Genomic DNA, 13,518 nt, shown 5'->3' with positions numbered 1-13,518 from the left:
CTCAACATCCTTTACAAATGTTGGAGTTGAGTACTTTGGCCCTTTCATTGTGAAGATTAGGCGAAGAAACGAAAAGCGATTGTGTTGTCTCTTTACTTGTCTAACTATTAGAGCGGTGCATATAGAAGTGGTACCTAAGTTAGACACAGATAGTTGTCTCAATGCAGTAATGAGATTTATTGCACGAAAAGGCAAACCGATTACAATCATCAGTGACAACATGACTATCACTGTTGGAGCTGAACGAGAGTTTGCAGAGTAAGTTGGGGCATGGAACAGAGAAGGGATCGAAGAATATCTAATTCAACGAGGAATCAGATGGAATTTCAACCCACCCGCAGCCCCTCACTTTGGAGGAGTATGGGAACTGCTGGAAAGAAGTTGCAAGAAAGCAGTGTATGCAGTGTTGGGGAACCAATCAGTCATAGAGGACGTTCTTTCAACAACGATGTGCATTGTTGAGCAGACATTGAACGCAAGACCGTTGAAACCAGTCAGTTCAGATGTAAATGACTTAGAAGCATTGAACCCTAATCACTTCTTACTTGGCAACAGGAATCTTTGCTTACCCTATCTACCATGCCCAGAAAAATTTGTGGATCATCTAAAACTCTTTTGTTAAATCCAAGCCTATGCAAATCTCATATGGGACAGATTGCCTAAAGAATATCTGCCAACTCTGAATAACCGGCAGAAATGGCGATCTACAGCGAACGAAATCCTTAAAGAAGGCGAATTCGTTTGGTTGATCGAATACATCGATAAAAGTGGATATTACAATCTAGGTCGAGTAACGGAGACCATCAACGGGTCTGACGGTGTGATTCGATTAGCGAGAGTTCGAACGAACGACGGAGTGTACAAGAGACCAGTAGTGAAGTTCCCCGCAGTATTATCTGAAAAGATGTTTTCGCGATAGAAAACAGGGCCGGTGATGTTGTGGCTGAGCTTACTAACTCAATTACCAAATTGAATAGCGCTTCAAGGCCATTTCAAGCATTAAAGCTACAATAGCATGAAGAGCGAAACTTAATGCTACATTCTACTGAAGCCATACGGATTTGTTCATTTTGTTCAACATTTACATTTAGCAACTATTACTGGTACACAATCGCCATACATAAACTGAAACTCAAACTCGAACTATCTCAACGACCAGCAAAACAAAATTACGACTTAACAGTATTGCATCAGATTATTTGCGATTGGATTGCGAATCAACTTGTTATTGATACAAAATATTCAAAAAAATTTGTACATGGTTAACAAACTTCCAATGACATCAATTTTACATTGAAAAAGTGGTGTTATGGAAACGTGTTCACATTCTGTTGACATTATTATCTACAACCATTGAACAGTTCAACTTTGACATGTAAAACCACGTCACTAGCAGCATAAAAAGCTTGAAAAAACTACAAAAACTGTCGAAATTTGAAATTTTGTTATATTAAAATGACATACAGTGCGTATTGAAGCACACTTTCTTGAGAGGTAAATCACTTGTTATCTTGTCTTGTTTCTGTAAACCATATTAGTGATTGTACAGTTTTAACTTTACTTTGACTAGTGAAAAGAGAATTAACTTTGATATTCTCTTAAACTTTCTTTCTGAGGAACAAAGTTCCTAAGTAAGAGAAACTTTGTGCAAATCACATAGTCAGTTGCTCCTACTGGTTTTAACAAAGCCTAGCGTAGTTTGAATCATGGTTTTATTGATGCCAATTTTTGACTAGCAATTAGTTTTTAAAGCGAATATTTAAAAACTAAGTCAAAAATTTTTCTTTGCGTTCGCGCTTTTTGGTTACTTAAATAATCAGGTTATTCATTACTGCATTCTATAGAGAAGACTATTACCAATGACTGTACTTTGAGATAGACTGAGTTATTAATCAAAACCTCAAGCAAAATTTGATCGTTTCAATTTGAATTTTATTGTTATTCTGACAGAAACAAGTTAATTATTCAGCAAAGCTGAGCAATTAGTTATCAGGAGTAATAGAGCAACAAGTAATGGAACGGTAAGCTACAGTATAGCGGACAATACAGTTCACAAAATTCAATTGCAATAAACACAATATCCGGACAGATTTGAAACCGCTGAAACGAACTGGGCGAAAAGTTTTCCTTGACTTTGATAGGAGAGCAGCCGTTACAGCTTTTGTAATCCTTTAAATCCAAATCAAAAATTTTGTCAGTAATCACTCGTTCTGGCCACATGGCCAGTAATCGCACATACATGGTCAATAAAAATGATTCAATCCGCCGACAAAGTCCGCAACCCCAATTTTAGTGTGAGCAGTTTCGCCTCGGAGACGTTGGTAAACAATTCCTTTTAAACATTTTTAGTTATGCAGAAAGAATCAGAAAGACAAAACTAATTTTAAAAGTGAATTAATTAAAATTTATTATGAAATTAAATATTTAGTCTTTATAACTTTCCATGAACCAGTTTTAAGAATTATCCGAAGTCGTACAAATATTAGACAAGATTTTTTTGAAGTCATAAGAGAATCATAATAGTAGGAAACACGCTATTAATTGTATGATTTTATATTTAAAAATTTGTAGAATCGTAGTTAGAGACGATGCAATTATAAATTGGTTTTGGTGCGCGTACCTTGTCTGGGCTCAGCAATTCCGCGTATCTGGTTGAATAAATGCCCTTCTTTTCAGCTAAAGAGAACATGTTGTCAGATGGCTCCAATGCATCCACCACTCCAGTGAATCCACAACGCCTTAATTCCTCAGCACTCATGCCAGTGCCAGCTCCCACGTCTATAAACTTGCCATCTCTGGGAATTATGATTCCTGTAAATTTTAATCAAGGACTGAAAATAACCGATTATCTACTTAATTAGATACGCTGTACAAACTCTAATCACACCAAAATTATAATTGGATACCCATGTCGAGGTGTCCAGACCAAAAAGACCTCTGATCAGATCATCTTCGAGCGCACACACGCAGACGGTGCGCTCGCATTACATGGTCTGGAAAAGGTATCGAGCGCATTTAAGTCTGGACAATGGTCTGGAACTTGTATGATCAGAGGTCACTTTAGTCTAGGACGGTCTGATCAGAGGCTGATTTGAGCGCACACTACTCAGATATGAGAAGATTTTGAACCCAAAAACTTCTCCGATAACCACTAAGCGGTGAAAAAAAAGACTCGCAGCTATACCTTTAGTGCATATTTCTGACTCAATGGAAGAACTTATACAGTTTTTCCATAGATTGACCTCCAGTTAATTACAATCCTCTAAAAGGACCAGCATATACTATCAACTGGACCCTTCGGTTTTACTCACAGCTATGGGACTTTAGATGAGTCTCTGATCAGAACGCTGTTTTATTGTTGCCTCTTGTCTGAGCCAACATTTCTCACTAAAAATGTACAAAAAATTGAAAAGGCTTCGACCCGGTTGCGCTTGAAGGTGCCTCAACTGCGCTGGTGCGCTCAAAATTACTCTGATAATTTCGAGCGCAAAGTGGTCAGGTGTGCGCTCGAAATTGTCTGATCAGGACAACTTCGAGCGCACACCTCAGCCTGGGAAGTACTAAAAAGAGGTGACAGCTTAAATTAGGCCCTGATCAGGTGGTTCTGCGCCTGGCTGCAGCTGTGATCAGACTTTCGAGACCGTAAACTTGCTGCCCACTGCACACTAGCCCCCAGTGGGCGACGCAGCTTAGCTTGGGTCGCAAACCTCAACCACGGTTGTATGATAGCATAATCTTTGCATGATTATACATACTATCAACTGTCACCACTAGCCCCCTTACAATGAGACCAAAATGAACTAATAAACGTACCAGTTTTCTCTTCAAATTTCTTGAGAGCTTTGAAACACAACTCAGAGGCTCGGAAGTTGACTGCTCTCATATTGGCTTCATAATCTAGCGCTGTCCTTTCATAGTGAGCCACTTCTTCAGCGGAGTTCTTGCAATTGTCTACAGCATGCTTTACGACACCAGGACTCATGTCTTCTGAGAGACTATCTAAAAACGAAAATGATTCTAACTACCCGTGAACAATTTTTTTTTGCTTTGATGTGTGAACACATCAGTGCGCAAATGCACGTGATTAATATAGGTATGCATGAACTGTAAGGAGGTTGATCCATGCAATACGTTTACACCTGTGCTTTATATCCTATATCCTGTAATCATGTACTAATAATTAACATATTGAAAAGGTATGCGGGGACCGTTTTCAAATCGGACATGAACACGTTTGTTTAGATTGCAAGCATGGGTTCAATATAATTATATAAACACGAGTATTTGAAATTGCCTGATTGATTACTTTGGTTAACTTGGCTTATTAAGGCAATCCAGGTAGAGGTGTCCAGACAATCGTCTGGAACTTGTCTGATCTGAGGTCACTTCGGTCTGGGACGGTTTGATCAGAGGCGAACTTGAGCTCACAATAGTCTGATCCGATTGGATTTCGAGCGAAGTTCAGTCTGATTAGAAACCATTTCGAGCGCATTTGTATCTTTCATTTTTAGCCCAGAAATGTTGGCAGACCAGCGGTGTTCTGATCAGAGACTCTACTGAGTCTGATGGCAATGATTACAACATAATAGAGCGCATACTAACAGGATGAAGAATGACTTTCAAGAGCACGATAGTCTGATCAGAGGTTTTCGAGCGCAGAGACTATTTCGATCTGTACCTCAATCTGAAGGTTTTCGAGCGCAGAGACTGTACCTTAATCTGGAAACGGAGTTTTTCCTAAACTGTTTTCTTTGAATAATATAAATTCAAGTCAAACTCCATCTCCCGTCACGAGAGGAACTATTAGGACTATCAAAAACTATAAAGTTATCGATAAAATACCTAACCAGAAATCAGTATTTTTGTGATGACATTTTGAAGGAAGATTATTTAATTTCAGAAGAGTACAAAAAGAGATAAAGATTAAAGCTGCATAACTAACAACTATTTCCAATTGCATCAACAAAGGCAGCAATTGATTGACTGCTTTCTGCGGGAACAGATGACGATTTACCACTTCATCCAGTAATTTCAAATGCAAAAAGGACGTCTTGATAGTTACCTTTTTAACAGATTAAAAAAACTGCTGTAAAAACATGCTAGCGATAATCTTAGCTTTGCAAAATTTTGCAACCAAAAGTCTTATCTAACTGAGTCGGCAAAATTTAAAAAGTATACAGATTTGCAAAAGATAAGAACTTAGATAATGAAAGTTTTGTTTTAACAGGCGGCAGTAAGCGCTTTTTTTACTAAGCAATCGCCGAGAAAAACCGCTCTCGATTTGAAACCGGAAAATTTACTGTTTAACCAGACAGAAACAAAGATTTTTGAAAGAAAAAATGAAAATGGTCAGCAGTACTGTGCAATCACTTCGTTCGTCACTCTTCGATACCAATTAAAAACTGCAGGGCCTTAGGCATCTTTCATTTTTGAGAAATTTACATTTCAAAAACAACGCACTATTTCAGATTATAAACGAGAACACATCAGAGATTAGATCACTGCTTGTTTCACAATCAAATTCATTTCAGAACCCAAATACAAACTTCTAAATCCCTTAAAACACTTGAATTACCGTTCTTTTTTCAGAACTTACCATCATATTCGATTGATAGATTTTGCAAAATTAAAAGCAACAAAATCTTAGCGGCTTGACAGCAAAATTTCCAAAAAAATTGATTCGTAGCTGAATTAAAATTACGATAACAATTAGGAGGGGGAAAGGCGAAAAAATTCAAAGAAAAAGCCCAAGAATGAAATCCTAAGAGAGCTCAAATCCAATATTAACACAGCAGGTTTTATTCTGTTATTGAAATCTTGCCAGGAAAAAAAATAAACCTAACCTTTGTGTTTTTTAGAGGAAAGAATTTTGAATAATCTTTTGTTTGGTTGATAATAGTTGTCAGCATGTAATAGTAATCAGGGGTTAATGTTTTTGTTTCCATGTTTATTGTCAGTTAAATATCGGCTAAAACCAGGGTTCGTACCCCAAGGATTTCCCTATTGAAAATTATGATTCCAGTGATATCGAAAATTTTGAGAATTCCGGTACTTTGTCAGACTGCGTGCTTCTATGAAATTAAAAGTTTCCATTTATGGAAATCTGCGAGATCCCGCATCCCTCTAGTCGCACAAAAGTCCAAAACACTGAAGAATGATCACTCCTGAACACGAAGATGTCGAATTTGGAAGGACTAAGCCCATAGGACATCAGGGCATAATAGCACTAGAAAATAAATATTTAGGTGTCCGATAATTATTTTGAGCTTGCTTGTCATTATCATAGCAATTTTCGTTGTTAAAGAAGGCGTACAGAGAAAATAATTTTACTTTTAAAAACAGTTTATGTCAAAACGATTAACGCTTAGGAAAACTGTTCCAATTATAGCCGGCTGTCTGGTCCCAATTTATAACCTGTGCAACCGTTTAACCATAATAAATAATTTTAAAAAATGGAAATTTTCCGACAAAACGCAGTTGTAAACAATTATCCGAACTCAATTTTGAATCAACCCCTTTTTACAAATGCTACTAAACTACAAACAAACAGTAAAATATAAAATGCACTAACGTTGAACAAGATTTCACAAATAAATTTTTAACGTTGAGTAACTGAATAACATGAATGCAGAAAAGCGTGCCACTCTTACGTAATTTTTTGTTACGTAAATAACGATGAATTCAGAAATTGAGATAAAAATCGTTCATTGTTACGTAACAAAGGCGGCAAACGTATGTATTTTCAGCCGCACGCGAATCTGCAGCACACTGTTTATATTATGTGGCTGTAGATTTAAAAAGCTAGATAGAAACATTTATCATGCGAACGTTTTACGTGCAAACATATGACTAACGTATTGAGACGGGGAATGTGCTAACTGCTAAAAAAAGATTGAATTTTGAGGTGATTTTCTTTATAAATCAAAAAGTAATAACTGAATGTCCTTAGTATAGAGATGAGCGAAATTTATCTAATGATATTTTATCTCTTATTGTACAAAAAGACATGATTGTACGAAAAGACATTATTGTACAAAACCGAAAAAAAATTTTAATTGAAATTTTTGAAAATGTATATCAGAGCCAGTTTGTCGTCGATTTGTTAAAGAAAAACTGCAATCTAGCGCTCCAAGGGCCATATTATACATAGCCAAAACTGATCCTATAATTTGACATCCCTAATTCAACTGCAATGTTCACATAAATCTGCACCTGAAAGAAAACTAATTTAATTTTTATTACTAAGAAGTCCATAATCGGCCTTAATCAGAGACTATCAAATTTATACCCATAATTTGCCCACAGAACAAAAGAAAATAGAGCAGCTATCTGAATATGATCAGAGAAGGAACTAATATTTTAGTCTGTTTGAAAAGTCATTTAGACCTTTTGTTGTAGAAGTGTTGAATTGAAAACCCAGTTTTCCAAAATTCGTCCTTTTTGAGCAGTTATTCACTTAGTTGGCATTTGACCAGAAAAGCAAAACTTAAAAAATTCCGTGTTTTGAATAATCGCAAAACCGCCAATTGTCCTCTTAATCTGCAATTAGTGGAGAGAGAGAAATTTCCCAATATAATCAGCAATTTGGGTTTCTATCATTTCAATCCATTTGACACTATCTTAGTTCTTTGGAAAGAAATACTTATGTTGTGGAAACTGGTGATTTAAGTTGTGGAAAGGAGTAACAAAATATTGTCTCCAGTTTTTACGCCAACCCCAAAAACACGCATTGTGAAAAGTGAAAGCATATATATCCAACTTTTGAAGAAAATTTAAATTAAATTAGCCTAGCGTCAACCGTTTTGACACACGCTTAAAACTGAGATCTTGATAACATCCAACAAAATTGAAAACGTATTTTGAATTTTGAACATTCGCCACGCAATGCAGTTCTAGAATTTTGTGAAATTTCACCATTCGACACCAATTTTGTTCAACTTTAGCGTATTTTTTTTAACCGAGATTCAATATTTTGGCCACATTTGTTAAATTCAATTGCATCGCTGGATTCGTAACAAAAACAAAAAAAATACAGAATTCGAATAACCAAAACTATTTATTCTTATAAAAGGAGAGAGAATTTCGATGGAAAAAATTTACTGACTTTTGATATTATTCACTTCGCGTTAGGCAGATGTCACTGTTTGAGTCCTGAATTTTACCAAAACATTTTAGGGCTGATACATGTGTGCAAATGATGCATATATGCTACCAATTGAATCTAATCGTGTTTTATCGCTTTGACTCATTAATTTCAAAAGATTCATATTTTTTTGTTTTTTTTAAATTTTTGATCACAATTGTTGTACATTTTGCTAGTGGTTAAAGGCACGAGAAAACCTGTATAAATTTTTCTTTGGATTGTTTATCTTTTTAAAAATTTGACGTGAGCGACTCGTAACAATTTGTTGAATTTTTGAGTTCTATCTCTATATTTTGCGTTTTTTCTGGTCTGATCTATAAAGTTGATGACTGAGAAGATAAATGAAGTATCCAAGGAGGCAAGTTTATTCTTTTGGCCTTTCAATTGTTCGATTGATTTTTCAATTTTTTTATAGTAATCAGACTAATCGTTCTCAAAGAATTTCATTTGAAGTTTCAAATTATCCTTTACTCGTTGATCATTTTCTTATCATTAAATCTCAAATTAAAAGGTAGCACTGGGTTTTTTTGGAAAATATAGGTTAATTGATAGATCGACTTCAGTAAACGAGGTTTATTTGTGGGACTCCAGCACTATGACTTTTCTTATCGCCTAATTTTAGCTTTAAATGATTTTTTAGTTTCTGGTTTTAATAATGAGTTTTAAAAATGTAAGTACCATTGGGCATTCAGATGACTTATGCATTTCTTATTTCACTTTTTGATTCTTTTTTGCTGTCTCGGGATCTTTTCTGCCCGCTCCTTCCCCCAGTGTGTTTTACGCCCCCAAGTTACAAATTATGTGTTGTTATATTGTACGTTGCTATGTAAACTGATAGCAGGTGTGCCAAAGGGGTCGTAAAAAATTAACAACCCACTCAACTAGATGGAGCAAACAGAGTAGATCCTAGTTTCCTTATGGACAGTTTTCACTTGTTTTCAACTGAAACCAGGCAATTGGTTTCTGGTTTCAAAATTTTTTGACTTGAATATCATTTCCATGTTGAGATGAAAGCAGTGAAATTTAGTGTTGGTAAATAATAACGGGTCTACTGAGATATGTAAAGAAGATTTGGTTTCGTAGTGGTCTCATTCTGTAGTCTAAAATACTGACAACAACACATGTGCTTTTGCAATTTTGATCTAACTATAAATCCTGCTTTAATTTATTGCTTTTTCAAATTGTTTTGTTGATCTTCCTTGCACCTTATGTCTAATTCTCATTAAGGAATCGTTATTGTGTTTTCCAGTCATTGAACATTTTGAGACTTTAACTGTTTTCTAACGGCACTTTGAGGTTTACTGTTAAATTTAACGCCACTATTTTTGCAAATTCGTGTTTCGCAAAATACTCATCTTTGCATTTTTGTTACTTTTTCTTGCAAAATTTTGACACACATTTTTTTCTGATGAGAAATAATTAACATAATAAGATTTGTTTCAATTCGCTCAGCATCCTTAGAGTTAGAAGAAAAGAGATATCCTTTTTTCAGAATCTTTTGTTTCTTTTGCTATTAAATTTTTGTGTTAATCTTGCTATCAAAGGCTGCTCTTACGGTAAATATGCTGAAAATCCAGTTATTGGCTACTTGTTTCAATTGGAGATTATTATGCGACCCCTGCTCCCTGTTTTTCTAATCAGCTGTCTTCTTTGATTTCTTGTTTTACTATCAGATCTTGCATCAGGAAGTCGAAGAGTTACTTTTTGCTGCATTCAATTTTGTTTTAATTTTAGTACTGTAGGTTCAAATATCTCGCTTCCGGTTTAACCTAACAGAAAAGAATGGTTAAAGAGCGAATGTCCGTCATTGAATAAACCTAGTGCTTTCAATTTTATCCAAAGAACTTGTTGTTAGAAATCAGCGAGCACCAACGTTCTTCTTTCGTACTTAAATCTCGTTCTGTTAAAAAGTTACTTCTGAAACGCAAAGACGCTAATTATGATAGGGTGAAAAAAATTGAGACATATTAATTTAGTACCGCAACTTTCTTGATAAGCGCTCTACATCTTCGAAATTGACATGCAGATAAGTTATCCGCGGCCAGAATAACAAACAAGTAACAATTATTCGGGCATCTAAGTTTTTCAGCAGATGATTTTTGCGTGGTTAGTAAATTTTCAATGTTTCCCAATTTGAAATCTGTTGTAACTTTTTTTTTCACGCATTTCCAGAACTGTTCTTCGTTAGTTGTTCTGTTCTTAACTGAAAACCTCTACCCTTCAGTTCCCCAAAGATTGCATCGAGAGCCGTTTGAACCTAGATTTGACTAATGAATAGTTGCCCAAATGAAAAACTAATTGTTGTCCCAATGCAGCCTCAATTCCAACCTTAATCTTTTTTTTCGAATATTTTTCATTTGCGCCCCCAAGCGCACAGCGCACTTGCTTTATTCTTATGTGATGTTTTGTTAATTTACAATGTAATAGCATGTGCTCTGTAACTGGGGTTGTATAACATACGGGAATCTTTATTTCTAAAGGCAAAGATTCATTTTCTAACACGCCCAACCCGATTTTAGTACTTAATTTCTGATCTTGACTTTCTTTGTGTCTTGATGTCGCCTTGTGGATCTTTTCCGTTTGTGCCCCCCCCCCCCAGCTTTTAGTGGGTGCATGTTATTTGCATAACGTACAGGGGGGGGGGGGGGGACACAAGTGGAAAAGTGTCATCTATATAGTGAGTCTATTACTATAGAGCAATTAGTATTTTTTCCGTTTGTGCCCTCCGAGCGTATTGGGCGCATTTTTTGCACCCACCAGACGCACGTGCCATTTTTTAAAGAAATGGATTTACTATGGAATGGCACGTGCTCTGCATATGAAGGGGGGGGGCATAAACTTAGGGGGTGCAAATCGAAAAGATCCAGCAATTATTGCAATTATCAAAATTATAGTAATTAAGAACACGTGCTTAAGAATCTGATTTGAGAGTATCATGGCCTAGACATTTAAGCAAATTTACCCAAAATTGCCAAAATTTATGATCCGCCTGCTCTGGCCTCTAATAATGCTCTGGGTGCCCCGCCCGGGTTCTAATAACGATCTATTAGAAGCATTAGAAGTTTAAGTCACCCCTCTCCGCTCAGTGGGAAATAGCCTACCCCCCCCCCCCCCCCCCACGCGCTCGTGCTTATTTTTTACAGTAGCCTGGACATAAAAAACACTGAGGGAGTGTGCGGTGGACAGAAAAGATCCAAAAACTGGCCAGTGGTAAATCGGAAACCTGGCTAGAAAGTCATTTTGTTTTGGTCTGGAATATGAGAAATGAAAACTTACCGCGTTTGTATGAAAATAAACAGCTCTGCACTATTCTGCCTAATGTACAACAGCTACTGTTTTGAATAACTTTACTTGTTAAATGCTATGTACGTGTGTACGTGCGTTGAATACGTGTATATGTGTTTTAAACATGTACGTATATAGTTATTCTGAATAATATACGTGCGTTCTGAATTGAATGGACCTGTTTGGAATAAAAGAAGTGAGAATATAAGACGTGTTGAACGCAAGTTGAGCTAGGATAAAATGTCGGAGGAAAATAGATCAAAAAGGAAAAGAAAATTGGGACAGCGGGTTGAAAATAAAATTGTTCAAATTGAGTTGGCTAATAAAATTTAAGGACACACGTAAAATATATATGTTCCAGACAATATGTTATAAGAAGTTTTTACATTTTGAAATTTTTGTTACAACACACGGCCCACTGAGACACGGCTATTAATGGGATAGCTTTGTCACAAATTTAACACAATCGACGTTTCGAAAACACTCTCCACATTGCTCTTTGGTATGGTCAATTGCATGACTTTGGCGTTTTCCAGTAATAGTTAGTCCCATAAAGTTTCGGATCTTTTCTGTTTTTGCCCCCCGTTCTATCTAAGCACTCTATTTGCACCCCACGAATATGTACTTTTTCGTCCTTAGAGATCCTTCAGTTTAGGCTCTATAAATTGCCGGCACCGGTACAACATTGGATGGATTTTTGTAAGCAGTTGTCAAAAAAAATAGTGTCATAAAGCCATTCCTATGGAAGATAAGTGCAAGAACAGTATAATAACACGAATTATTATCTGTCTGCTTACATTATAGGCAAATATGAATTACTGTAAATGTGTTAATTTCATAAGTTCGCTGCATCATTAAATTGTAAATGCCGTTTGTGCATAATTGTATATGTAAATGTATGAAATGCAAACAATATGCTATAGCATGTGTAAGTGGGGCGTGCAAATGGATGTGGAGGGGGGGGGACAAAAACAGAAAAGATCCAAAGTTTCTGTAGTCTGTCCGATGTACTCAAAATTTTTCTCGTGTGAATTGCACAAAAAAATTGTGTATTTCTACCCTATTTCTCATGTAAAAACGGACACACGATTTTAGGCTCATTTACACGAGAAGTCGTGTATGATCACACGATTTTCTCGGGCTTAACCATAAGATTTTTCATGTGAATCACACGATAAATCATGTAAAAAACACACGATTTTTCGCTTGTTTCCGTCAGAATTTCATGTGAAAGTTCACACAAAAATTCGTGTGAAGACACATGATTTTTTGGTTAATTTCACACCAAAAGCTTTGGGAAGATTTCTCTTTTGATTCACATGAAAAATCTAAAAAGTGTAAATGAGCCTAAAATCTTGTGTCCGTTTTCACGTGAGAAATGGAGTAAAAATGCACTAGATTTCACACGAATTGTCGTATAAACATTTTTTTTTATTCTGCGGCTAAAAATCTCGGTTTTTGTAATGGATTTTGACTAAGCAAACGCCAAACGACCCCTATATTCTGAAATCAGGAATTACGCAGTCAATTGGTTTCGCTCTGAGTTTTCTTAAAGGTGGTTTTTCAACAGAGCTTGTTCAAAATTGGCAGATAATAAAGATGCTTCAAAGTTAATAAAAGCATTATTGGAAGAATCTTAACTGGAAAGAGCTAACGCAGCATGTACTGTCGTATTTAAAAAAAACAAGGAGTAAGACAGTCAACTAGATTAGCGAGAGAGATGATTTCAGGTATCATAACAGAGAAATGATAAAGTTGCATCAACATTTTGTTGGGTTCTCGCTTGTTGATTATAACGGAGATCTAATAAAGATGCATCAAATAACTGTTGATCTCTCGCTGTTGGTCAAAATTATTGTCTCACTCAAAATCAGCTTTTGAAACAAATTTTTTGCCAGATAAATTTAGGTAGCCCAGTTTACCCAATTTTTTCAATTTGAAGTGTTATCTTTGGTTTTAATCAATAAAAAGAGTCCAATGTAGCTCGACCCAATTATGATGCTAGACTTTACTTCGAACTAAAATGTTCATACTGGACCCAACAAGTTTTGCATTTGCACTGAAAATTGGCATTTGCTTATCACGTAGTC

General features: G+C 36.0%; 1 protein-coding gene across 3 annotated transcripts; it reads right to left on the bottom strand.

Moving 5' to 3' along the window:
- Window positions 1-2,542: 2,542 nt before the first annotated feature.
- On the bottom strand, window positions 2,543-11,549 carry LOC142357904 (uncharacterized). Of its 3 annotated transcripts, XM_075409396.1 has the most exons (4): window positions 11,420-11,515; window positions 6,855-6,881; window positions 3,814-3,999; window positions 2,543-2,811 (listed from the first exon to the last, which is right to left on the bottom strand). In XM_075409396.1, exons 3-4 carry the CDS (start codon window positions 3,980-3,982, stop codon window positions 2,558-2,560), a joined length of 423 nt encoding a protein of 140 aa, XP_075265511.1. In that variant the 5' UTR covers window positions 3,983-3,999; window positions 6,855-6,881; window positions 11,420-11,515; the 3' UTR covers window positions 2,543-2,557. The 3 variants fall into 3 exon arrangements, with proteins under 3 accessions (XP_075265511.1, XP_075265509.1, XP_075265510.1); XM_075409394.1 differs by lacking the exon at window positions 6,855-6,881 and having other exon boundaries at window positions 11,420-11,549; XM_075409395.1 differs by lacking the exons at window positions 6,855-6,881; window positions 11,420-11,515 and adding an exon at window positions 6,572-6,715.
- Window positions 11,550-13,518: the final 1,969 nt, after the last annotated feature.

This window comes from Convolutriloba macropyga, unplaced genomic scaffold (assembly GCF_964194025.1).
Source record: "Convolutriloba macropyga unplaced genomic scaffold, txConMacr16.3 SCAFFOLD_4272, whole genome shotgun sequence".
NCBI lineage: Eukaryota > Metazoa > Xenacoelomorpha > Acoela > Convolutidae > Convolutriloba > Convolutriloba macropyga.
The sequence above is the reverse complement of the archived record's forward strand: the minus strand, read 5'-3'. Positions and strand labels throughout refer to the sequence as shown.

Bases quoted from the DNA above. Each gene is read 5' to 3' on its own strand.
- LOC142357904 (XM_075409394.1), bottom strand. From the start codon at position 3,982: ATGAGTCCTGGTGTCGTAAAGCATGCTGTAGACAATTGCAAGAACTCC. The intron at 2,812-3,813 runs GTACGTTTATTA...TAAAATTTACAG, and splicing joins GAAATTTGAAGAGAAAACTG to GAATCATAATTCCCAGAGAT.